The 25,565-nt window shown below is 51.3% G+C and overlaps 1 protein-coding gene across 4 annotated transcripts; it reads left to right on the top strand.

Annotated features, from left to right (window-relative positions):
- Positions 1-324: 324 nt before the first annotated feature.
- Positions 325-25,163, top strand: LOC133360197 (uncharacterized). 4 transcript variants are annotated; one of them, XM_061578829.1, is made up of 11 exons: positions 325-412; positions 10,209-10,441; positions 11,331-11,576; positions 13,248-13,481; positions 14,673-14,693; positions 15,697-16,694; positions 18,433-18,766; positions 19,991-21,082; positions 22,358-22,485; positions 23,376-23,550; positions 24,182-25,163. In XM_061578829.1, the coding sequence occupies exons 2-11, from the start codon at positions 10,216-10,218 to the stop codon at positions 24,490-24,492; spliced, it is 3,765 nt and encodes a 1,254-aa protein (XP_061434813.1). In that variant the 5' UTR covers positions 325-412; positions 10,209-10,215; the 3' UTR covers positions 24,493-25,163. The 4 variants fall into 4 exon arrangements, with proteins under 4 accessions (XP_061434813.1, XP_061434821.1, XP_061434805.1 ...); XM_061578837.1 differs by having other exon boundaries at positions 343-412; positions 10,212-10,441; XM_061578821.1 differs by having other exon boundaries at positions 351-400.
- Positions 25,164-25,565: the final 402 nt, after the last annotated feature.

Here is a 25,565-nt window from a genome sequence, read left to right on the forward strand (position 1 = left end):
GACGTCACATTTCTCACCCCCCCCACCCCCTCGTCACAAATGTCTGACCCCCACCCCCCCCAGGTGCGTGAACTCATTTATGGACGGCCCCTAAGTGGCGGTGACGTCACCACGGCGCCTGTGCCAGGCTAGGTGCACGTTGAGGCCACGTGAAGGAGGTCACGGGGCAGACCCAGCGGGTGCCACGGGTCGACCGAGTTGACTGACCGATGCTTACCGCCTGCGTCCCCTGCTGTGACAACTTTACTGCGAGCCCTGGGCCTCACCCCCGCACCCCATTCGCCGCCGGCAACACGCGCAGTTGCAAGGGACCGCGTCGAACACATCACGCCGCCTCGTGACGTCTTGGAGAAGAGGAAACCCCGGATGACGACAATTTCCGCGTGCCGGAGTGGTGGTGGTGAGGCGAGTGGTGAGTGTGAGGGTGGTGAGGTGAGGGTGGTGAGGTGAGTGTGAGGGTGGTGAGGTGAGTGTGAGGGTGGTGAGGCGAGCGTGAGGGTGGTGAGTGTGGTGAGTGTGAGGGTGGTGAGTGTGGTGAGTGTGAGGGTGGTGAGTGTGAGGGTGGTGAGTGTGGTGAGTGTGGTGAGTGTGAGGGTGGTGAGTGTGAGGGTGGTGAGGGTGGTGAGTGTGGTGAGTGTGAGGGTGGTGAGTGTGGTGAGTGTGGTGAGTGTGGTGAGTGTGAGGGTGGTGAGTGTGGTGAGTGTGGTGAGTGTGAGGGTGGTGAGGTGAGTGTGAGGGTGGTGAGGCGAGCGTGAGGGTGGTGAGTGTGGTGAGTGTGAGGGTGGTGAGTGTGGTGAGTGTGAGGGTGGTGAGTGTGAGGGTGGTGAGGGTGGTGAGTGTGGTGAGTGGTGAGGGTGGTGAGTGTGAGGGTGGTGAGGTGAGTGTGAGGGTGGTGAGGTGAGTGTGAGGGTGGTGAGGCGAGCGTGAGGGTGGTGAGTGTGGTGAGTGTGAGGGTGGTGAGTGTGGTGAGTGTGAGGGTGGTGAGTGTGAGGGTGGTGAGTGTGGTGAGTGTGAGGGTGGTGAGTGTGAGGGTGGTGAGGGTGGTGAGTGTGGTGAGTGGTGAGGGTGGTGAGTGTGAGGGTGGTGAGTGTGGTGAGTGTGAGGGTGGTGAGTGTGAGGGTGGTGAGTGTGGTGAGTGTGAGGGTGGTGAGTGTGAGGGTGGTGAGTGTGGTGAGTGGTGAGTGTGGTGAGTGTGAGGGTGGTGAGTGTGGTGAGTGGTGAGTGTGGTGAGTGTGAGGGTGGTGAGTGTGGTGAGTGTGAGGGTGGTGAGTGTGGTGAGTGTGAGTGTGGTGAGTGTGAGGGTGGTGAGTGTGAGTGTGGTGAGTGTGGTGAGTGTGAGGGTGGTGAGTGTGGTGAGTGTGAGTGTGGTGAGTGTGAGGGTGGTGAGTGTGAGAGTGGTGAGTGTGGTGAGTGTGGTGAGTGTGAGGGTGGTGAGTGGTGTGTGTGGTGAGTGTGGTGAGTGGTGAGTGTGAGGGTGGTGAGTGGTGTGTGTGGTGAGTGTGAGGGTGGTGAGTGGTGAGTGTGAGTGTGGTGAGTGGTGAGTGTGAGGGTGGTGAGTGGTGTGTGTGGTGAGTGTGAGAGTGGTGAGTGTGAGGGTGGTGAGTGTGGTGAGTGTGAGTGTGGTGAGTGGTGAGTGTGAGTGTGGTGAGTGTGGTGAGTGGTGAGTGTGGTGAGTGTGGTGAGTGTGAGTGTGGTGAGTGGTGAGTGTGGTGAGTGTGGTGAGTGGTGAGTGTGGTGAGTGTGAGGGTGGTGAGTGTGGTGAGTGGTGAGTGTGGTGAGTGTGGTGAGTGTGAGGGTGGTGAGTGGTGTGTGTGGTGAGTGTGGTGAGTGTGAGGGTGGTGAGTGGTGTGTGTGGTGAGTGTGGTGAGTGTGGTGAGTGGTGAGTGTGAGTGTGGTGAGTGGTGAGTGTGAGGGTGGTGAGTGGTGTGTGTGGTGAGTGTGAGAGTGGTGAGTGTGAGGGTGGTGAGTGTGGTGAGTGGTGAGTGTGGTGAGTGGTGAGTGTGGTGAGTGTGAGTGTGGTGAGTGTGGTGAGTGGTGAGTGTGGTGAGTGTGGTGAGTGGTGAGTGTGGTGAGTGTGAGGGTGGTGAGTGTGGTGAGTGGTGAGTGTGGTGAGTGTGGTGAGTGTGAGCGTGGTGAGTGGTGAGTGTGGTGAGTGTGAGGGTGGTGAGTGGTGTGTGTGGTGAGTGTGGTGAGTGGTGAGTGTGAGGGTGGTGAGTGGTGTGTGTGGTGAGTGTGGTGAGTGGTGAGTGTGGTGAGTGTGAGAGTGGTGAGTGTGGTGAGTGTGGGAGTGGTGAGTGTGGTGAGTGTGGGAGTGTTGAGTGTGAGAGTGGTGAGTGTGACAGTGGTGAGAGGCGAGCGTTGAGGGTGGTGAGTGGTGAGTGTGGGAGTGGTGAGTGTGGTGAGTGGTGAGTGTGGTGAGTGTGAGAGTGGTGAGTAGTGAGTGTGGTGAGTGTGGTGAGTGTGAGTGTGAGAGTGGTGAGTGGTGAGTGTGAGGGTGGTGAGTGTGGTGAGTGGTGAGTGTGGTGAGTGGTGAGTGTGAGAGTGGTGAGTGTGGTGAGTGTGAGTGTGGTGAGTGGTGAGTGTGGTGAGTGTGAGTGTGGTGAGTGTGGCAGTGGTGAGTGTGGTGAGTGGTGAGTGTGGTGAGTGGTGAGTGTGGTGAGTGTGAGTGTGGTGAGTATGGCAGTGGTGAGTGTGAGGGTGGTGAGTGTGGTGAGTGTGAGTGTGGTGAGTGTGAGTGTGGTGAGTGTGAGGGTGGCGAGTGTGGTGAGTGTGGTGAGTGGTGAGTGTGAGAGTGGTGAGTGTGGTGAGTGTGGGAGTGTGGTGAGTGTGGTGAGTGGTGAGTGTGGTGAGTGTGAGTGTGGTGAGTGGTGAGTGGTGAGTGTGGTGAGTGTGGTGAGGCGAGCGTTGAGGGTGGTGAGTGGTGAATGTGGTGAGTGTGGTGAGTGGTGAGTGTGGTGAGTGTGAGAGTGGTGAGTGGTGAGTGTGAGTGTGGTGAGTGTGAGGGTGGTGAGTGGTGAGTGTGAGTGTGGTGAGTGGTGAGTGTGGTGAGTGTGAGGGTGGTGAGTGTGAGAGTGGTGAGGGTGGTGAGTGGTGAGTGTGGTGAGTGTGAGAGTTTGGAGTGTGGTGAGTGGTGAGTGTGAGGGTGGTGAGTGTGACAGTGGTGAGTGTGGTGAGAGGCGAGCGTTGAGGGTGGTGAGTTGTGAGTGTGGTGAGTGGTGAGTGTGGTGAGTGTGGCAGTGGTGAGTGTGGTGAGTGTGAGGGTGGTGAGTGGTGAGTGTGGTGAGTGGCGAGTGTGAGGGTGGTGAGTGTGAGAGTGGCGAGCGTTGAGGGTGGTGAGTGTGGTGAGTGGTGAGTGTGAGAGTGGTGAGTGTGGTGAGTGTGAGGGTGGTGAATGTTGACAGTGGTGAGTGTGGTGAGAGGCTAGCGTTGAGAGTGGTGAGTGGTGAGTGTGGTGAGTGGTGAGTGTGAGGGTGGTGAGTGTGAGGGTGGTGAGTGTGAGGGTGGTGAGTGTGGTGAGTGGTGAGTGTGGTGAGTGTGGTGAGTGTGAGGGTGGTGAGTGGTGTGTGTGGTGAGTGTGAGAGTGGTGAGTGTGAGGGTGGTGAGTGTGGTGAGTGTGAGTGTGGTGAGTGGTGAGTGTGAGTGTGGTGAGTGTGGTGAGTGGTGAGTGTGGTGAGTGTGGTGAGTGTGAGTGTGGTGAGTGGTGAGTGTGGTGAGTGTGGTGAGTGGTGAGTGTGGTGAGTGTGAGGGTGGTGAGTGTGGTGAGTGGTGAGTGTGGTGAGTGTGGTGAGTGTGAGGGTGGTGAGTGGTGTGTGTGGTGAGTGTGGTGAGTGTGAGGGTGGTGAGTGGTGTGTGTGGTGAGTGTGGTGAGTGGTGAGTGTGAGTGTGGTGAGTGGTGAGTGTGAGGGTGGTGAGTGGTGTGTGTGGTGAGTGTGAGAGTGGTGAGTGTGAGGGTGGTGAGTGTGGTGAGTGTGGTGAGTGGTGAGTGTGAGTGTGGTGAGTGGTGAGTGTGGTGAGTGTGAGTGTGGTGAGTGTGGTGAGTGGTGAGTGTGGTGAGTGTGGTGAGTGGTGAGTGTGGTGAGTGTGAGGGTGGTGAGTGTGGTGAGTGGTGAGTGTGGTGAGTGTGGTGAGTGTGAGGGTGGTGAGTGGTGTGTGTGGTGAGTGTGGTGAGTGTGAGGGTGGTGAGTGGTGTGTGTGGTGAGTGTGGTGAGTGGTGAGTGTGAGGGTGGTGAGTGGTGTGTGTGGTGAGTGTGGTGAGTGGTGAGTGTGGTGAGTGTGAGAGTGGTGAGTGTGGTGAGTGTGGGAGTGGTGAGTGTGGTGAGTGTGGGAGTGTTGAGTGTGAGAGTGGTGAGTGTGACAGTGGTGAGAGGCGAGCGTTGAGGGTGGTGAGTGGTGAGTGTGGGAGTGGTGAGTGTGGTGAGTGGTGAGTGTGGTGAGTGTGAGAGTGGTGAGTAGTGAGTGTGGTGAGTGTGGTGAGTGTGAGTGTGAGAGTGGTGAGTGGTGAGTGTGAGGGTGGTGAGTGTGGTGAGTGGTGAGTGTGGTGAGTGGTGAGTGTGAGAGTGGTGAGTGTGGTGAGTGTGAGTGTGGTGAGTGTGGTGAGTGTGGTGAGTGTGAGTGTGGTGAGTGTGGCAGTGGTGAGTGTGGTGAGTGGTGAGTGTGGTGAGTGTGAGTGTGGTGAGTGTGGCAGTGGTGAGTGTGAGGGTGGTGAGTGTGGTGAGTGTGAGGGTGGTGAGTGTGAGTGTGGTGAGTGTGAGGGTGGTGAGTGTGGTGAGTGGTGAGTGTGAGAGTGGTGAGTGTGGTGAGTGTGGGAGTGTGGTGAGTGTGGTGAGTGGTGAGTGTGGTGAGTGTGAGTGTGGTGAGTGTTGAGTGGTGAGTGTGGTGAGTGTGGTGAGGCGAGCGTTGAGGGTGGTGAGTGGTGAATGTGGTGAGTGGTGAGTGTGGTGAGTGTGAGAGTGGTGAGTGGTGAGTGTGAGTGTGGTGAGTGTGAGGGTGGTGAGTGGTGAGTGTGAGTGTGGTGAGTGGTGAGTGTGGTGAGTGTGAGGGTGGTGAGTGTGAGAGTGGTGAGGGTGGTGAGTGGTGAGTGTGGTGAGTGTGAGAGTTTGGAGTGTGGTGAGTGGTGAGTGTGAGGGTGGTGAGTGTGACAGTGGTGAGTGTGGTGAGAGGCGAGCGTTGAGGGTGGTGAGTGGTGAGTGTGGTGAGTGGTGAGTGTGGTGAGTGTGGCAGTGGTGAGTGTGGTGAGTGTGAGGGTGGTGAGTGGTGAGTGTGGTGAGTGGCGAGTGTGAGGGTGGTGAGTGTGAGATTGGCGAGCGTTGAGGGTGGTGAGTGTGGTGAGTGGTGAGTGTGAGAGTGGTGAGTGTGGTGAGTGGTGAGTGTGAGGGTGGTGAATGTTGACAGTGGTGAGTGTGGTGAGAGGCGAGCGTTGAGAGTGGTGAGTGGTGAGTGTGGTGAGTGGTGAGTGTGAGGGTGGTGAGTGTGAGGGTGGTGAGTGTGAGGGTGGTGAGTGTGGTGAGTGGTGAGTGTGGTGAGTGTGAGGGTGGTGAGTGGTGTGTGTGGTGAGTGTGAGAGTGGTGAGTGTGAGGGTGGTGAGTGTGAGGGTGGTGAGTGTGAGGGTGGTGAGTGTGGTGAGTGGTGAGTGTGGTGAGTGTGGTGAGTGTGAGGGTGGTGAGTGGTGTGTGTGGTGAGTGTGAGAGTGGTGAGTGTGAGGGTGGTGAGTGTGGTGAGTGTGAGTGTGGTGAGTGTGGTGAGTGGTGAGTGTGAGTGTGGTGAGTGTGGTGAGTGGTGAGTGTGGTGAGTGTGGTGATTGTGAGTGTGGTGAGTGTGGTGAGTGGTGAGTGTGGTGAGTGTGGTGAGTGGTGAGTGTGGTGAGTGTGAGGGTGGTGAGTGTGGTGAGTGGTGAGTGTGGTGAGTGTGGTGAGTGTGAGGGTGGTGAGTGGTGTGTGTGGTGAGTGTGGTGAGTGTGAGGGTGGTGAGTGGTGTGTGTGGTGAGTGTGGTGAGTGGTGAGTGTGAGTGTGGTGAGTGGTGAGTGTGAGGGTGGTGAGTGGTGTGTGTGGTGAGTGTGAGAGTGGTGAGTGTGAGGGTGGTGAGTGTGGTGAGTGTGGTGAGTGGTGAGTGTGAGTGTGGTGAGTGTGGTGAGTGGTGAGTGTGGTGATTGTGAGTGTGGTGAGTGTGGTGAGTGGTGAGTGTGGTGAGTGTGGTGAGTGGTGAGTGTGGTGAGTGTGAGGGTGGTGAGTGTGGTGAGTGGTGAGTGTGGTGAGTGTGGTGAGTGTGAGGGTGGTGAGTGGTGTGTGTGGTGAGTGTGGTGAGTGTGAGGGTGGTGAGTGGTGTGTGTGGTGAGTGTGGTGAGTGGTGAGTGTGAGGGTGGTGAGTGGTGTGTATGGTGAGTGTGGTGAGTGGTGAGGGTGGTGAGTGTGAGGGTGGTGAGTGTGGTGAGTGTGAGAGTGGTGAGTGTGGTGAGTGTGGGAGTGTTGAGTGTGAGAGTGGTGAGTGTGACAGTGGTGAGAGGCGAGCGTTGAGGGTGGTGAGTGGTGAGTGTGGGAGTGGTGAGTGTGGTGAGTGGTGAGTGTGGTGAGTGTGAGAGTGGTGAGTAGTGAGTGTGGTGAGTGTGGTGAGTGTGAGAGTGGTGAGTGGTGAGTGTGAGGGTGGTGAGTGTGGTGAGTGGTGAGTGTGGTGAGTGGTGAGTGTGAGAGTGGTGAGTGTGGTGAGTGTGAGTGTGGTGAGTGGTGAGTGTGGTGAGTGTGAGTGTGGTGAGTGTGGCAGTGGTGAGTGTGGTGAGTGGTGAGTGTGAGTGTGGTGAGTGTGGCAGTGGTGAGTGTGAGGGTGGTGAGTGTGGTGAGTGTGAGGGTGGTGAGTGTGAGTGTGGTGAGTGTGAGGGTGGTGAGTGTGGTGAGTGGTTAGTGTGAGAGTGGTGAGTGTGGTGAGTGTGGGAGTGTGGTGAGTGTGGTGAGTGGTGAGTGTGGTGAGTGTGAGTGTGGTGAGTGGTGAGTGGTGAGTGTGGTGAGTGTGGTGAGGCGAGCGTTGAGGGTGGTGAGTGGTGAATGTGGTGAGTGTGGTGAGTGGTGAGTGTGAGAGTGGTGAGTGTGAGTGTGGTGAGTGTGAGGGTGGTGAGTGGTGAGTGTGAGTGTGGTGAGTTGTGAGTGTGGTGAGTGTGAGGGTGGTGAGTGTGAGAGTGGTGAGGGTGGTGAGTGGTGAGTGTGGTGAGTGTGAGAGTTTGGAGTGTGGTGAGTGGTGAGTGTGAGGGTGGTGAGTGTGACAGTGGTGAGTGTGGTGAGAGGCGAGCGTTGAGGGTGGTGAGTGGTGAGTGTGGTGAGTGGTGAGTGTGGTGAGTGTGGCAGTGGTGAGTGTGGTGAGTGTGAGGGTGGTGAGTGGTGAGTGTGGTGAGTGGCGAGTGTGAGGGTGGTGAGTGTGAGAGTGGCGAGCGTTGAGGGTGGTGAGTGTGGTGAGTGGTGAGTGTGAGAGTGGTGAGTGTGGTGAGTGGTGAGTGTGAGGGTGGTGAATGTTGACAGTGGTGAGTGTGGTGAGAGGCGAGCGTTGAGAGTGGTGAGTGGTGAGTGTGGTGAGTGGTGAGTGTGAGGGTGGTGAGTGTGAGGGTGGTGAGTGTGAGGGTGGTGAGTGTGAGGGTGGTGAGTGTGGTGAGTGTGAGTGTGGTGAGTGTGGTGAGTGTGGTGAGTGGTGAGTGTGAGTGTGGTGAGTGTGGTGAGTGGTGAGTGTGGTGAGTGTGGTGAGTGTGAGTGTGGTGAGTGTGGTGAGTGGTGAGTGTGGTGAGTGTGGTGAGTGGTGAGTGTGGTGAGTGTGAGGGTGGTGAGTGTGGTGAGTGGTGAGTGTGGTGAGTGTGGTGAGTGTGAGGGTGGTGAGTGGTGTGTGTGGTGAGTGTGGTGAGTGTGAGGGTGGTGTGTGGTGTGTGTGGTGTGTGTGGTGAGTGTGGTGAGTGGTGAGTGTGAGTGTGGTGAGTGGTGAGTGTGAGGGTGGTGAGTGGTGTGTGTGGTGAGTGTGAGAGTGGTGAGTGTGAGGGTGGTGAGTGTGGTGAGTGTGGTGAGTGGTGAGTGTGAGTGTGGTGAGTGTGGTGAGTGGTGAGTGTGGTGAGTGTGAGTGTGGTGAGTGTGGTGAGTGGTGAGTGTGGTGAGTGTGGTGAGTGGTGAGTGTGGTGAGTGTGAGGGTGGTGAGTGTGGTGAGTGGTGAGTGTGGTGAGTGTGGTGAGTGTGAGGGTGGTGAGTGGTGTGTGTGGTGAGTGTGGTGAGTGTGAGGGTGGTGAGTGTGTGTGGTGAGTGTGGTGAGTGGTGAGTGTGAGGGTGGTGAGTGGTGTGTGTGGTGAGTGGTGAGGGTGGTGAGTGTGAGGGTGGTGAGTGTGGTGAGTGTGAGAGTGGTGAGTGTGGTGAGTGTGGGAGTGGTGAGTGTGGTGAGTGTGGGAGTGTTGAGTGTGAGAGTGGTGAGTGTGACAGTGGTGAGAGGCGAGCGTTGAGGGTGGTGAGTGGTGAGTGTGGGAGTGGTGAGTGTGGTGAGTGGTGAGTGTGGTGAGTGTGAGAGTGGTGAGTAGTGAGTGTGGTGAGTGTGGTGAGTGTGAGTGTGAGAGTGGTGAGTGGTGAGTGTGAGGGTGGTGAGTGTGGTGAGTGGTGAGTGTGGTGAGTGGTGAGTGTGAGAGTGGTGAGTGTGGTGAGTGTGAGTGTGGTGAGTGGTGAGTGTGGTGAGTGTGAGTGTGGTGAGTGTGGCAGTGGTGAGTGTGGTGAGTGGTGAGTGTGGTGAGTGTGAGTGTGGTGAGTGTGGCAGTGGCAGTGGTGAGTGTGAGGGTGGTGAGTGTGAGTGTGGTGAGTGTGAGGGTGGTGAGTGTGGTGAGTGGTGAGTGTGAGAGTGGTGAGTGTGGTGAGTGTGGGAGTGTGGTGAGTGGTGAGTGTGGTGAGTGTGAGTGTGGTGAGTGGTGAGTGTGGTGAGTGTGGTGAGGCGAGCGTTGAGGGTGGTGAGTGGTGAATGTGGTGAGTGTGGTGAGTGGTGAGTGTGGTGAGTGTGAGAGTGGTGAGTGGTGAGTGTGAGTGTGGTGAGTGTGAGGGTGGTGAGTGGTGAGTGTGAGTGTGGTGAGTGGTGAGTGTGGTGAGTGTGAGGGTGGTGAGTGTGAGAGTGGTGAGGGTGGTGAGTGGTGAGTGTGGTGAGTGTGAGAGTTTGGAGTGTGGTGAGTGGTGAGTGTGAGGGTGGTGAGTGTGACAGTGGTGAGTGTGGTGAGAGGCGAGCGTTGAGGGTGGTGAGTGGTGAGTGGTGAGTGTGGTGAGTGTGGCAGTGGTGAGTGTGGTGAGTGTGAGGGTGGTGAGTGGTGAGTGTGGTGAGTGGCGAGTGTGAGGGTGGTGAGTGTGAGAGTGGCGAGCGTTGAGGGTGGTGAGTGTGGTGAGTGGTGAGTGTGAGAGTGGTGAGTGTGGTGAGTGGTGAGTGTGAGGGTGGTGAGTGTGACAGTGGTGAGTGTGGTGAGAGGCGAGCGTTGAGAGTGGTGAGTGGTGAGTGTGGTGAGTGGTGAGTGTGAGGGTGGTGAGTGTGAGGGTGGTGAGTGTGGGAGTGGTGAGTGTGAGGGTGGTGGGTGTGAGGGTGGTGAGTGTGACAGTGGTGAGAGTGGTGAGTGTGAGGGTGGTGAGGGTGGTGAGTGTGAGCGTGGTGAGTGTGGGAGTGGTGAGTGTGAGAGTGGTGAGTGTGGTGAGTGTGGGAGTGGTGAGTGGGAGTGGTGAGTGTGAGGGTGGTGAGTGGTGAGTGTGAGAGTGGTGAGTGTGGTGAGTGTGAGAGTGGTGAGTGTGGTGAGTGTGAGAGTGGTGAGTGTGAGTGTGGTGAGTGTGAGAGTGGTGAGTGTGGGAGTGGTGAGTGTGAGGGTGGTGAGTGGTGAGTGTGAGGGTGGTGAGTGTGGTGAGTGGTGAGTGTGGTGAGTGGTGAGTGTGAGGGTGGTGAGTGTGAGGGTGGTGAGTGTGGTGAGTGTGAGTGTGGTGAGAGTGGTGAGAGTGGTGAGTGTGAGGGTGGTGAGTGTGGTGAGTGTGAGAGTGGTGAGTGTGAGAGTGGTGAGTGTGAGTGTAGTGACTCCATGTAAAGAGCGCTGATTATGAGAGCGAGTGAGTTGTGGTTGAGAGCAGCGGCCACAACCCCACATGTTGTCGATCTTTGCCCCCCCTCACCACCCCTCTCACCCCCCCCCCTCACCCCCCCCTGACTCCCCCTTCACCCCGCTGCTGCTGGCACGCTGACGAGGAAGCAGAAGCATGGACGAGGATGAGGGCATGGGGGGGGAGGTGAACTCGCTGCAGGACGGTGGCGAGGACGCCGTGGCGCTCAGCATCACCGTGACGGGGCTGGAGGGCGCCGCGCTGTCGTCGGAGCTGCTGGCGATGTACTTCGAGAACAAGAAGCGGTCGGGAGGGGGGCCCGTGGCCGATGTCAGCTTGACCCCCAATCGAGAGGCCCGAGTCACTTTCAAAAGTGTGGAAGGTACAAAGGCGACGACGACGATGATGATGACGACGACGACGATGATGACGACGATGACGACGACGACGATGAAGACGATGATGAAGACGACGATGATGATGACGACGATGATGACAACGACGCCACCTCGTCGTTTGTTCATAATACAAAGGGTCTTTTTTTGGGGGGGTTAGATCGCGTAAATTATAAATGTGTCAGTGTTCATTAGGACGCTGTCTTTCCGACAGCTCTAACAACTCTGTTCTTCACCTGAGCTTGACGGCTGCTTGTGTTGTGGCCGTAACGTCGTGAGAATTTTATTATTTTTATTATTTCCCTTCTACGTGACTTTACCGAAAGATCCAAGAATATGAATATAAATGTGTCGTTAAACCCGCCACCAGCCGACACAGACAATTAGCGAGGATTGTCACGTGGACAGAACGTGGCAATTTGTTAGTTTTTGTCAGGATGGGCGGCAGGGTGGCGGGCGGGCGCTGTAGTTTGACACTTGTGCCTCGAAATAGAAGCACCTTGGTTTGATTGCCGACTTGGGAGATTTTCTTAGTGGGGTTTGTGTGTTCTCCCCCCGTTGTGCATGGGTTTTCCTCCCTGTTCTGCATCGGTTTTCTTCCACAGCTCAATAACACGCAATGTAAACTCGCATTGGCCACGAACATCCCATGCTGAAAAGTTTTACCCTCAAACGACTCAACTGGGATTTCGCACAGCAACGTCGACCCCGACGGCGAAAACTTGGCAGGACCCTCCTCAAAAAATCTTAAGAGTGATGCTTTCCTAGATGAACAATCAGAACAATACAAAAATACAGCCGCGACTCCAACCGGTCTTGCAGCAGCAGCAGCAGCAACCTCGCTTAAGCTGTGGCGCTTTCTGGTGATGTGTGCAGACATGCGGGCGGTGTTGAGGCAGACGGAGCACAACCTGTGCGGCGTCCCTCTGCGGGTGTCACAGTGCCTCCCTCTCGACCCCACCAAAGTGCTGCTTGTGGGCCTGAAGGCGACGACGCAGGTGGAGGTGCTCCAGCTGTACGTGGAGGCTCTGAGCGGGGCCAGCGCCGAGGACTTCGCTCTGCACTACGGAGCCGGCAGAACCTCGGCTCTCGTGCACTTTCACAAGGGGCCGCCACCTCTTGGTGGGTCGCTGACAAAAGCAAGACCCTGAGGGCCGTGATGATACTTAAGACGTACACTTTTTAACCTGCGGTTTTCATTCACTCGGAGAGTGAGAGTGATTCAGGGGCGACAAGCAGGGAGGCAGCCAGAACTGGCCCCATCAATTGTCCAAGTTCTACGGTCCTATACTGGGATGTTTGGCCAACCTCAGTAATCAGTGTTTTTACGCGTGGGAGAAAACAAAGTACCTGGTTAAAACCCACGCGTGTTTCTCCAGTGGTATCTAGCATTACTTGTAACTGCCAACAACTACAAAATACATGTGCATGTTTTTTACAAGGAGTCATGTTTGCATAGACCACAATACCTGCAGCCATAATGCAAACAAAAAACATAACTCTGATAATATATGCACTGTCAGATAGCTTTCCTTAGAGCCTCGTCTCACATGGGTTGGACCAGATGACGCCAAAAGGCGCACAACTCAAAGACAATGCACCATCAGAGTATGAGAGCTCGGGGTAAGCATTTACACCATTGGAACCTCATTTGCCAGTAAAAAATATGATAATTGTTTTTTACCCTTCTATCTGGCAACAAAACTGACACCTTTTTTACAAGGAGTCATGTTTGCATAGACCACAATACCTGCAGTCATAATGCAAACAAAAAACAGAACTCTGATAATGTATGCACTGTCCTTGAAGTTGATTGGTCCACACCCGAGACAGCTTTCCTTAGAGCCTAGTCTCACATGGGTTGGACCAGATGACGGTGCATATATTATCAGAGTTATGTTTTTTGTTTGCATTATGGCTGCAGGTATTGTGGTCTATGCAAACATGACTCCTTGTAAAAAAAGGTGTCAGTTTTGTTGCCAGATAGAAGGGTAAAAAACCAATTATCACATGTGCATGTATTTTGTATTCAAATATTTCACCTGGCGAACCCCTCCAGTAGAACGTCTCGTTTTGTAAACGTGTCCAGGGTGTCAGTTTGCACACACGGCACACGTAACGACACGAGTACACACATTCAAACCTGAAGCTTACACAGTCTACGTTTATACGCCAGTCAGACACATCAACAGTTCAACGGTGTACACCGCCTGGTTTATATGAATTGTGCTCTACTTGTAACAGTCGTGTTGTGTGGCGTAATTAGTAGAGACTGGCAGCATAAATTTTTATTTAAAGCTTTCATGACTGCAGGAATTCATATTCTTGGTTGTTTCGGTAAAGTCACGTAGAAGGGAAATAATAAAATAAAATAAATATTAAACAATAAAATTCTCACGACGTTTCGATTGCAACACAAGCAATCATCAGGTGTGAAAACCACAGCAAAAAAAATGTCACCTGATGATGATTGCTTGTGTTGCAATCGAAACGTGAGAATTTTATTTTATATTATTATTATTATTTTATTGTTTCCCTTCTACGTGACTTTACCGGTAGCATAGTTTCGTGAGTCTGGTAATGCGTTCGTTGCTGATGCAGCTCCGCATCTCAGCAAGAGTGTGCCTGTTCAGGTTTCCTTCTTACTGTCCCAAAAGGATACAGTGCTTTGCTCTTGGAACAGAAGCACATTTGTGAACTATATTTGCATTTCAAGAAATGTCAAAGCTTAGTTTCTACGGCGGACGGCTGCGTGAAGCGCTGATAATGGCGCGCACTTCGATTTCCCATCAGAGTTGAAGCTGTTCGTGCGTCGATGCGAGGAGCGTTGCCTGGAGGGAGCGCGGCTGCGTGCCGAGTGGGTGCCGGTCACCTCACGCCTGTGGGTAGGAAACCTGGACCCCACCGTGTGCCAGGACTTGGTGATGCTGTACTTTGAGAGCCGGCAGAGCGGCGGCGGCGCAGTACAGAACGTGGCTCTGTCGCCACTTGGAGGCCACGCCATCGTCACCTTCCACAGCGACAAAGGTCTGAATTTCGATTTAAAGCTTTCGTGACTGCAGGGATTCATCTTCTTGGTTCTTTCGGTAAAGTCACGTAGAAGGGAAATAATAAAATAATAAAAATAAAAACATTATTTCGATTTAAAGCTTTCGTGGCTGCATGGATTCATCTTCATGGTTCTTTCGGTAAAGACACGTAGAAGGGAAATTATTAAACAATAAAAATAAAACAATAAAATAATTATATTATTTTAAATAATTATAATTTTAAATAATAAAAACAAAGCATAATTAATTTTTTTTTTATTATTTTAAAACAATAAAATTATATTTATTTTATTATTTTAATTTTATTATTTCCCTTCTACGTGACTTTACCGAAAGAACCAAGAAGATAAAAACATAATATTTTATTACGTTTTATTTTTAAATAATAAAAATAAAAACGTAATATTTTATTACGTTTTATTTTTAAATAATAAAAATCAAAACATAATATTTTATTATGTTTTATTTTTATAATTTTATCATTTCCCTTCTACGTGACTTTACCGAAAGAACCAAGAAGATGAAAGGTCTGAATGTCCACACAGCAGTACAGCAGCAGTACCATACGGCCCACGCCAGGTTTAGTAATGCACTAAGCAGTGCTAATGTCGTGCCGTAAGAAGCCAAGGTTCGAATCCGGGCCGGTTTAACCAGGCTCGGTTTAACCAGGCCCGTCTTATTTCAGTCAAGTAAGAGCACAAAGTCTCTCGTTTTATTACGCTTGTTTACCCAGAAAAGCCTCACCAAGTCTAAAGACTCTGGGGGGGTCTTGCCAAGCTTTCACAGTAGGGGGCGATGTTGCTATAAATCATCTCACGGGTAATTTTTAGGGGGTTATTATTTATTTGGAAGGAACCAGAAAAGCCACCGCAAACCCATGAAAAACCGGAGAGACCATGCAACCTACATACAGGAAGGCCGCCATAGTTGGGAATTTAGCCTGGGTACTTCCTGCTGTGAGGCACGAGTGTTACCACCACCATCACCCTGCCAGCCAGTATACATTTCGTTTGTGACTTGATATTCAGTCATCCACAGTTTTGAGGATTAATGTTGGTAAAAAAAAAAAAAATTTACCTACGTGACTTTACCTAAAAAAACAAAAAGTATGAATCCTTGCAGTCACGAAAACTTAAAATCTAGAATCTCATCTCGATGTTTTTCCCAGGGAACTGCGGAGCAGTGAGCGGTGAGCATGGCGAGCGATGTCACCAGGACATTGCGACAATGGAGAAACGCTATCAGGGCAAATGGAGCCCATCGATGCGTGCAGACTATTGCTGGATAGTCAGAAGAGATGCTCCATTTGATGAATACAAGAGACAAGCCAAGAAGCGCCGAGTAGACACTGAATAAGGACTAAACTATGTACTTATAGACACAATAGTTTTTTGCCTTTTGTTTCATAATACATTTTATTTATATAACCCTTTTGCTGTTTTTTAAAGTGTTGCATGAACAGAACAGGTGACCTGTTATCATGCTAAGCAACCATAAACACATTAAAAGACCGAGGTTTACAATGTATGATTAAAACTCTATCTACACAATATACATAGACGTAAAATGTAAAAACTTTAATATCTTGGCAACAGTAGCCAATCAGTTGTTGTTATTGTCATATTTGAACTCAGCACATCAAAATCCATAATAAACAGCACATTTCATCTCTGAAGCAGACAACGTCTAAAAAGTTGTAGACCAGTTCAATTGTTCGAAGAAGCACTTTTGAGGTCTCACATTTTGGGTAATTTCCTGACAGGACATATGGCCCAGCTGACCTTCAGACTTTCAGGAGGCTAGACATCAAATGTATTTCCTGCTCTAATGGGTATTGAGGTGGTGATCGTCTCCTGTTTACAGCCTAAAGCCGGTGGTGCAAATTCCCCATTTCATTGGCGTGGGTGAGCAATATCCATAGGCCAACCGCAGTTAACTTCCCCATCGACTGCTACTTATTTTATCAACCCAAAAAGGGACGAAAGCCTGAGTCACCTGACCAGTTGATATTACTGTTAAACTTGAGAGAGAGAAACAACTACAAGGTTGTGGCCGAAACGTCGTGAGAATTATTTTATTATGTTTTATTTTTATTATTTTATTATTTCCCTTCTACGTGACTTTACCGAAAGAACCAAAAAGAAGGTTTAAAATGTGAGTGGATATGATTGTGGTGTGATTCTTGTGTGCAGTGGTGGACCAAGTGCTCCAGCAAACTCACACCCTTCACAATCGTCGCCTCGAGGTGAAACCGTACTTCCTGCAGCTGGAGGAGGGTCCTTCGGACGAAAGCATGGACGACACTGCTCCCTCAGCCACAGCGACTCTGGTATCGGTGCCCTTGCCAGTGGACGACACTGCAGCGGGAATGCACGAGCGGTCGAGAGGTGGTGGCACAGCGCACTGCGAGAGGGACACGCGCAATGGGAACGCCGGCCCGAGAGATGGCGGCACAGCTTCAGCAGAAATCACGGAGACCGTTGTTCTCAAAGCGAGCCTTGCGTATTTGTCGCCTTTGCTGCAGCAAGTCATCGGCTCAATGGAAAATGGATTTGAAGGCCTGAAAATCAAGGTTTCGCAAAATGAGATTCAGATAACCGGCACAAATCGCAGTGACATTATGGAAGCCAAGTGTCGCCTGTTGACACTGTTGAGTGAAGTAATTGAAATACCTTGGGCAATCGATTCCAAATTATTGGCATTTCTGAAAAAGAGCAACGTTTCTAAATATATTGGAAACGTTTGTAATGAGGAGAAGATTAATGCCATTTACAGGGTGACCGATTCCTCCGTGCAGATTGGCTCGTTTGGGGAAGAAAGCGGCAACTCCCTGAAGGAAGCCATCTCTGACAGGGTGCACAGTTTCCAATTGCCTTTGCCATCCGACCAGGCCGCGGTCATGTCAACGCAGGAATGGTCAGAGTTTGTGCAGGGGCTTGAGGTGGCAGGGCCCGTCCACTTTGAATGTGGGGATGGACACATGGAGGTGATCGCTCTGCGTGAACTGCAAGCTTGTGTCCAGGCGAAGGTGGCAACGTTCCTGCGGGAGCACGCCGTGGTGGAGAGCGTGTTCCCCATGGAGGAAGCCGTGCTGGATTTCCTGCAGGAGCATTACACAAGCATCCTGCAGCAGATCAGCGAGCAGATAACACTCATCCCTGTGATGGAGCCTCCCGTCATTGGCTTGAAGGTATTGTGAAATCGTTGAGTACTCGCAGGAATATAACAAAGATGCCTCTTTTGCAATTGTGCTCCAGGCTGGCCACGTGGCCGATGGAGGCGATGCGGCACAGTGGTAACGCGTTCATCGCTTGTTGCAGAGGCTCACCGTTCGAATCCCCGACGTCTGTCTTGACTTGTGAATGTGCTGCTCTCTCAATGCGTTTGTAATTCTGTGGTTGCGTGGAAATATTTATTTCAACAATGTCTGTTTTTATTTGGGACCTGTTTTCTACGATCTTTCTTCTTTTGATGTGACCATTTCCACTCAATGAAATTTCTTTTCACAATAAATACAATGCTGATATTTAATTCTCACGTGCCTGCTATGGATCTTGTTTATGGTATTTGGTTGGTACTTGGTGGAAACATATTTAACAAATTCACCTGATGCGATTAGTTGACCTCTAAATATCCAATAACTTTGGTTCCCCTATATTTGTGTGAACTATTTATTGCCACGTGTGTTGCCCAGTGGATGTGTGACCGTTAAAGTCAGCTCAGGCCTTTCTAACAGATGAATGGGAAATTATTCACATTTGAGGGGCCTAATTTCTGGGTAGAAATGCCGACATTAATTTAGTCTGTAAAACTTTTACAGCTGCACATGGCTCTCTTAAGAGCCACCATCAATTTTCTTGTTGCTGCTTGCCTGTATGATGATGCGTGTGTCTTCTTATGCCTCTATAATTCCTCACCCAATAGTTTTACCAAGTTCTGCGTCTCCTGCATTTTGTTGGGCAGCTTTCTTCTTTTCCTATCATTCATCGACTTCACCGCAATGTGATTTCAAATCTATTGCTTCGCCCTTGTGAGCAAGCAAGACCACGTTTACATGCGTGTGTCTTTATGGGTCATTTCCACCTGCTGGTTAAATAAAGATCGGATTGGATCCAATTGCATTGTGTGCTCTTTTGTTTAACTTTGAACTTTCAACATCTTCAGTTACGATGATGCCACTCTATAGAAATAGGAATGACATCCGGTTCACCATCTTGTTTCTCTAGAGATACTATTTTAGTATGTCTGGATCCATGATGTATGTACGTATGTTGAACTTTTTGCACCGTACATATTTGTCTTTTTTTGCACCGTACGAAGCCAACCGTGCTGATCGGAGGTGCAGGGTCAAGTAATGGTCGATAAGATGAGTTCCACTTTTTAGGGAAATCAATAGTGGCCTTCCTCTGGATACACTCGCTCCCCGGCATAAGAATGTGGAATTTCCACCACTGGCTCAGGGCTATAAACTGTAAATGAATACCGCCTCAGTAATGATGAATGGCAATTAACAGGTAATTTATAACCGAGGGTGTATATCCAAGTGTCAGTTTGCCAAACCATGTTTTAAGTTATTATTCTGCTTGTTTACCCAGGAAAGCCTTCCTGAGTGAATACTTTTTCCCAGAAAGATCCTGCCAAGATTTTGCAGTAGGGGGTGATGCTGTTCTGTGTGTAATCCCAATTCGCAATTTACAGAGGATTTTGTTTCAGCTTTGGGATGTTACATTGCATGATATTATTAGCGATGGGACGAACCAGAGATCCCGGAGGAAACCCATGCATCACAGTAGAGGACATTTCAACTCTACATCGGTGCCCGAATCAAGAATCGAACCCAGGCGATTGTTGCTGTGAGGCACGAGCGTTTCCACTGTGCCACCCTGCTGACCGAAGTGTCCTCTCTTTGCGTCGATGCCTTTCCACAGATGTATGGGACGGAGGTGTGCTGCGGCAATGTGCGGGAGATTCTGCAGAGCCTGGTGTCGCCCTCCTCGGTGCTGTGCACCACCGTCTCCGTGCCCAGGCCGGGCATCACCCGCCTGCTGTGCCATCACATTGGCCAGGAGCTGCTCTCCCAGACAGAGCAGCAATTCCTCTGTAAGATCCGGCCCAAAGACACCAGCTGGTCCAACTTGCGGCTCCTGGAGAGCTGTTGCGCGCCAGCGCGACAGGCGAGCGCGGAGGCGCGAGGAGAGGAGGTCGCACCTCGCTTTGTGCGCACGGAGAGCTGCAACTCTCCCAGGATGAGCCTCCCTGCAGGTAACGCTTCGTACAGATGCAGGATGGTGCATTCCCTTCACTGCTGCTGGGTTCGTACAGGGGATGAATGCAGCACTGGAATTCATTTGCAATGATCATGATTTAGTGTAATTTGTATTGGTGCCATTATTATTGTCCTTATAGTCTCAGGATCTTTAGGAACTCAGGATACAGGCCATCATATCCCTGTGCCTTGTTGGACTTTGTGGCCCTCTGGGCCACTTCGTATGTATGTAGTTGAACTTATTTCGCGCCGCACGAAGCCAACAGTGCTAATCGACAGTGTTACGATCTTGTTAGACCTGCTGCTTGCAATAATTGTTGACAGAGTTGTTGCTGGACAACTGGTTTGGTAAGCTTGTCGATTGGTGCATTTGAACAGGACAGTATGTGGGAAGCCACAACATTCGCTGTCGTCTTTTGTGGTCTGTGCTTTGTTGGTCTTGAGGAACCGAGGTTTTGGAGGAGTTATCAGGTGTTACAGCTGGAGTGAGTTAGCTCCAAGTCTGCAATGAAGTCTTCCCAATGTTTTCTTCGCGCAGAGTTCAAGGATTACAGCAATGCAGTGCTCTTATCTTGGTCACCAGGGAGGTGCTTTTAAAAAAGGTTTTAACGAATCTCACAAGGATAGTTTTGAGTTAAATTTAGGAAAGACAAAAAAATCCGGTTGGGTTTTGGGACACATTAACAAACAGGGTTGGTTGCATTGATGAGCTAGTTTTTCTGAACTGGTAAAACAATACGTAGAATATGAACTCCGCGGGACACAGGATAACTGCCGTTCATATTCTATGCCCCGTGGCCCAGGTTTGTCTCAAGAGTTCTTAACTACGCGCTGTCCGCTTCACAGTGCACGTTAGAGATCACCTGACGTCGTTCGAAAAGAGTTGGCCATTGTGTGCTGGCGTCAGGGTACAAATTTGAAAAATGACCCATAAATGACTTGTGATTGCACAGCAATCATCGTCCCCTACTGGCAGACCAATGCCACTTGCAGGGTAGTGCTGAGTCGCCTTGTGCAGCACAGGGACAGTTGCCATCAGTGAATGGGTCCCCTGTGCAAAAACAAAAAGAGAATCCACTCAGAGACGTTTTGTTACGTTATGGTGCAATGTAGATGCGATTCTTGGCCTTGCCCTGCAGGGAATTGAATCGAGCAGTAATTATTGTTCACGATTCCTGTAATGCGCAGAACATCTGAAAATGTCAATGTGTTTTCACTAGGTGGCGCTCAACGTGAAACGGCTGAGATTACGAGCACGATCGGCAGCAATGATTCGGTGGAAATAAGTGTGGAGACTGAACGGGGATCCGCCCAGCCTAATAGCATCGGTGGGGAGGTGTACGGAGAACAGGCTGACAGACCAGAAGCACTCGGTGAAGAAGCTAACCTCGCTCTCATGGAAGCCGGAGGTCAAGATGATCAGGAAAACACATCAGCTGGCGTCGATGCCAGCACAGAGGAGCTTGATTTTGAGCGGGCAAAGGAGCTGTCACTCAGACATTTCCAATCGAATGTGACTCTGAACGAGGAGGAGCAGCTCCAGATGGCCATTCAGAATTCCCTCGTACAGGAGGAGAAGATGCGGAGTGAGGAGGAGCTACTGGAGGAAGTCTTGCAGCTCTCCACGCAGAACCTGGATAGAGAGAACGAGAATGTCTATCAGTTGGCGCTCAGTCTCTCTGTGTCAGAAACAGCAAACCCCATGAATTGTGAATTTGAAAAGGCCATTGAAATGTCCACGAAAGCCGACACGGACCGACTCTCTCTCCAACCGCAGAGCTTCTCTGACAATATTGAGCTCATCATCTGTGCCGACGCAAGCGGCAGCATCGACCGAATCAAAGATCATTTGGTCAAAAATATTGACGGTTACTTTCACGAGATCAAACTGGAAAACGAATGTTTTAAACAGCTCACGTTGGCGACGAGAAGCACTCTGGAGCGCGAGCACGGGGTGCGGCTCACCGTGGAGGGGAGCAGGCTCAGCCTGTACGGCTGCAAGCTGTTCACAGCGGAGGCCCTGTGCGTCCTCAACGAGCTGCTCGGGAGGGCCGTGCAGGAGCAGCTCGACGCCACCGAGAGGGATCTGATTGGGCGCTCCGTGGAGTGGCTGTGGGGCCCCGAGCCAGGAGTGGCCATGCCCTACCCCCCCGATGCCACCGTCTACTTAGAGAGAGCGTGGCAGAAGAAGAAACCCCGCGTCAGGGTCCACTTCAATGGCCACTTGCACACCGTTGATTTTCGCAAAATGGAGGAGCTGAGGGAAGGATCCGAAAGATCTGTGAAGATTATCAGGAGAGATCTCGGTCAAGGTAAGAGGCACAGGTCCTCACGGTTTGTCTCATAGCGAACACTACAAGTGCCGTACTGGAAACGAGTTTATCGTCCTGAAAGGTAAATGCAAATTTAGCCACGTGGAGCACTTGAGGACAAATACAGGTAACAGGATAAATAAGCAGATATTGCAGTGCGCCGACTGCCCATATCTGTCCCTCCATATAAAAAATACAATTATTCTACACATCTCATCAACCAAACAGCCTTCTGGGAGAACATAATTTTAGCAGCGTTGGTTTGATACAAGCAAATCTGGACAGAATTTGGCATTAAAGGTTTCATCAGCAATCAGACTTTCTTGAAGCAATGCTCGTTAACTGCCAAATGTTCTCTAGCAAGGACCGCCTCTGTTACATATAGGTCCTGCTTTGGCACAATAGTTTATAATACACAACACGAAAACAATAATTATCATTGTGATTGATATTGCAGATTTGCTGTATCAAGTGAGGCAGGGATTCCAAGATGCAAGTTCTTAAATACAAGTTAAGGGGGAGGGGGGGGAGCTTATCAGAATGTGGTAGCCAATGAATGGAACGTGTTGGGAGGGGGGAGCGGGGCTAAAAGAGCACGATGTGTGCGTGGACGTGGACGTGTTTGTGCGCAAGCCCCTGTTGGTGCACATGATGATGTATTGGAAGGGGGGGGAGGGCGGGGCTAAAAGAGAGGATGAGGAGTACGTGGACCTGTTTGACGGTCCCACCTGATGACGGAGACTTGCGTTGCCTCCGAAACGTCGTGTTTTTTATTATTTTATTTCTCTATTTAAAGCTTTCGTGACTGCAGGGATTCATCTTCTTGGTTCTTTCGGTAAAGTCACGTAGAATGGAAATAATAAAATAATAACAATAAAACATAATAAAATAATTCTCACGACTGCTTGCGTTGTGGCCGAAACGTCGTGAGAATTATTTTATTATGTTTTATTTTTATTATTTTATTATTTCCATTCTACGTGACTTTACCGAAAGAACCAAGAAGATATTTTATGTCTATTCATTTTAATTTCATTTTTTTACCTACGTGACTTTACCGAAAAAACTAAGAGTATGAATCCTTGCAGTCACGAAAGCTTCAAATCTAGAATTGATATTGCACTTGCTGCAATAACGTCCCCGTGTCTGCGTAGAGAGGACAATGCTGCGTGGGTGTAGGCGTTGCGGGCATACAGGCAGGACGCTTGCACTCCCAGCTCAGTGGTGCTCTCCGTGTGTGTGCCTCCCGTCTCGATGCGCGTGCCTCCGCCACAGAACACGGGTCGCTGGCCTCCGCTGAGTGCGTCGCTCTCGTGGACCTGGACGCCGACGACGAGGAGTTTAAAACAGTCAAAGATCAGTTTCTTGGATCGCTGGAGAACGTGAACGTTGAAATTCTTCAGGTGACAATTTTTAAAGTGTTATCGTTGTGGCTGCGGACATGGTTGATGGTCAGCACACTGGACATGCAGGCCCAGAGGTTGACGGTTCAATCTCGAATGTTTTTAAATCCCCCACCTGTCCACCCAGCGGGATGAGCACGCCACAAGGTAGTCGATCGGCAGGTCGCATGGGAAGGGATTAAGTGTGGTTACTCCCTCTTCCGAGACATCTGGCCAGCATGGAAGAGGTAGACCCAACGCGTTCTGGAGGAGCTCTGAAGATGTCCCTCTATTGGAGGTTTTTACGACGTGTTTCTTGCACTGATACGAGTGATTAGGCTCTCGCTGTTTGGAATTCTAGTTCCTCTCCGTGGCAGATTAATGCGACTACTTAAAGTGCAGTGGTGTCAGTGTGGTTGGTGCTTGGATCTAGTGCAGTGTGGATGGTGGCGTTGGTGCTTGGGTCTCTTGTGCAGCGAGGGTGGGGTTGTTTATACCATGGCATAGGGGTTGTTTATTGCAGGAGATGAAATGATGACAGCAGCATTGTGTGCTTCAAGGTTCCAAATGAAAACTGCATGATGCCATGTGAGACGTTGTTGGTTATGTATTTCGCAAGTGGAGACGCACATAGAAATGCTTCAAGCGATTTTATGCTGATGCACGAGTAAGTCATGACTGTACTGCATAATACTTTCCGAAAACCCTTTCACTCTTCCAAAATCCATCGTCCTAATCCAAACCAATCACATTAATCACTGCCGTGCTTGACGAAGGCTTACCTGCCTTGCATGAAGCATGCCAATGACATTGTGGCATGCAGAATGATGCCAGAACCCTCAGCAACATGCGCACGCCGTGCATGACGACACACACACGCGCACACATCGCACGCGTGTTGTGCCTGACAGATCCAGCGCGTGGACAACAGCGTCCTCTACCGGCAATTCCTGCTGAAGAAGCAGCAGATTGAGCGCGAGTGCTCGCAGCCTCCCTGTGAGAGGATCCTGTTCCACGGCACAGCCGACGCAGCGTGCTCCGAGATCAATTTGCACGGCTTCAACCGCAGTTTCTGTGGGAAAAATGGTGAGTGCCATGTGTTGTGCAGTAACACCACCCCAACTAGCCAGACTCGTGACGGGTGGATCCTGGCCCGGGTAGTTGAAAAGTCCAGCCCGCTAGCGATGTATTTAACATTTGCATAAAACAACAACTCTGTCTGCTGTACGTGTTTGCAATTTTCTCAGTGTATAGCGTGTAGTGCACGTGTTACCAACGATCCTCACCCCTCCAACCCACTCCCAACAACAACAACACCCCCACCACGATGCTTGTGCCAGACCAGGTACACTCCGAGGCCACGTGATGTGTCGGTGGCTCGCTGACAGGAGGTCATGGGACAAACCCAGGTACCATGGGTTGACTGGCAGATGCACCACCCGTGCCCCCTACTATACCAACTGGCTGCATTTTAGCGGCCCAGCACTCGACACGTTATGAGCTTTGCTCCTCTGCCATCCGCTGTTGCGGGAGGGCGACCTTCCTCCTAACTGCCCAGTAGCGTCCCTCCATCCCACATCCCCCACCACCGCTCCCCCAAATAGTCTTGAGACTGGGTGAGGATTTCCTGGTTCAACAAGCGCAGGAACAACAACAATAATAATAACTGACGATACGGATGGCGGTGTGACACATGCATGTGTGCGCGTGTCCCCAGCGGCGCTCTACGGCCAGGGCGTGTACTTTGCGACGAGCGCGCGCATCTCGGTGCGCGACCAGTACTCTCCGCCGGACACCGCGGGCCGCAAGCACGTGTACTTGGCCCGCGTCCTCACCGGCGATTTTGCGCAGGGCCGTGAGAACATGCTCACGCCACCCATCCGGCTTCCGGTCACCGACGGTGGCCCCATTGTGCGGTTCCACAGCGTGGTGGACAACACCGCCCACCCTGACATCTTCATCATCTTCAATGATACGCAGGCCTACCCCGAGCACCTGATCACGTTTCGGTGGATCGCTACGCTCTGATACGGTGCGGCGTGTCGCCTGCCGTCTGCCTGGACGTGTGCCGGCAACACTCGTGCCTCGTAGCTATAAACCTGAGTTCGATTCCTCACTTGGGCGCTTTTCTGTGTGGGGTTCGTCTGTTCTGCCCCTGGTCTGCATGGGTATTCTGCAGTTTTCTTCTCCCAAGCTTAAAGCATACAACGTAACTTGGTATTGACTAAACGTGCCAATGCTGAAACATCACCTGCAAATCACTCTGTCGGGAATACACAGAGCAACCGCCCTTTACTGTGAAAACTTGGTTGGACCCTCCTAAAAGTCTGGACTGCTGGGTAAACGAATCCAAATATTACTACAAATATGATTTTACCAACATTTAGTCGGTTATTTTTTTCCATAATTTTTTCCAATGTGTGGTTTCACTGTCTTGTCAAACGACTTAGAATTCGGTCATAAATCTAAGAACGTATTAAAAACCTTCCAATACATTGCCACGACTTTGTTGCATGACAGTCACACCAATGTTTACTGCTCAGAGCTATAGTTTTGCCAATTTATGGGCAGACACAAATATGATAAGATTGTGTTTATACTGGTAGGAACCTCCTGGTTACACCATCCCAAGGGGGATTATTGTGTCCGTCTGTTCCGTCGTGCATCCAAAAATGGGAGGAGTGGGGCTGGGTGGAGAGGGGAGGGTGGAGAGGGGAGGGTGGGGAGGGGCTGGGTGGGGCTGGGTGGGGAGGGGCTGGTCACCCCGTGGTGCCCTTATAAAACTCAACGTTTAACCTGCTCACGCCGGCTTGTGCCCGCCCTCACAGTCGGCCATATTTGCGGAATACACCACGCCGCCGTTGACCCTGGCCATTGACCAAGCAACCCAACGTTCCTACCAGCTCCCTCCGCAGGAATGTGTTATGCAGTCTTTGGTGACCAGGACTAATAACACCTCGCAGCTTAGAACCCAGTTGTAATAATAACATTGCATTCCTTGGCTGCCACTTCTTAATCATTCTTAGCTGTGAACCCTTCTTGCGAGGGTTCCTGTCCAAGTTGTCTGAAATATTGCAGTGATGTCTTAGCCTCCGTGTGTC

The sequence above is a fragment of the Lethenteron reissneri genome, chromosome 8, assembly GCF_015708825.2.
Source record: "Lethenteron reissneri isolate LAM-NWPU_2019-01 chromosome 8, ASM1570882v1, whole genome shotgun sequence".
NCBI classification, from domain to species: Eukaryota; Metazoa; Chordata; class Hyperoartia; order Petromyzontiformes; family Petromyzontidae; genus Lethenteron; species Lethenteron reissneri.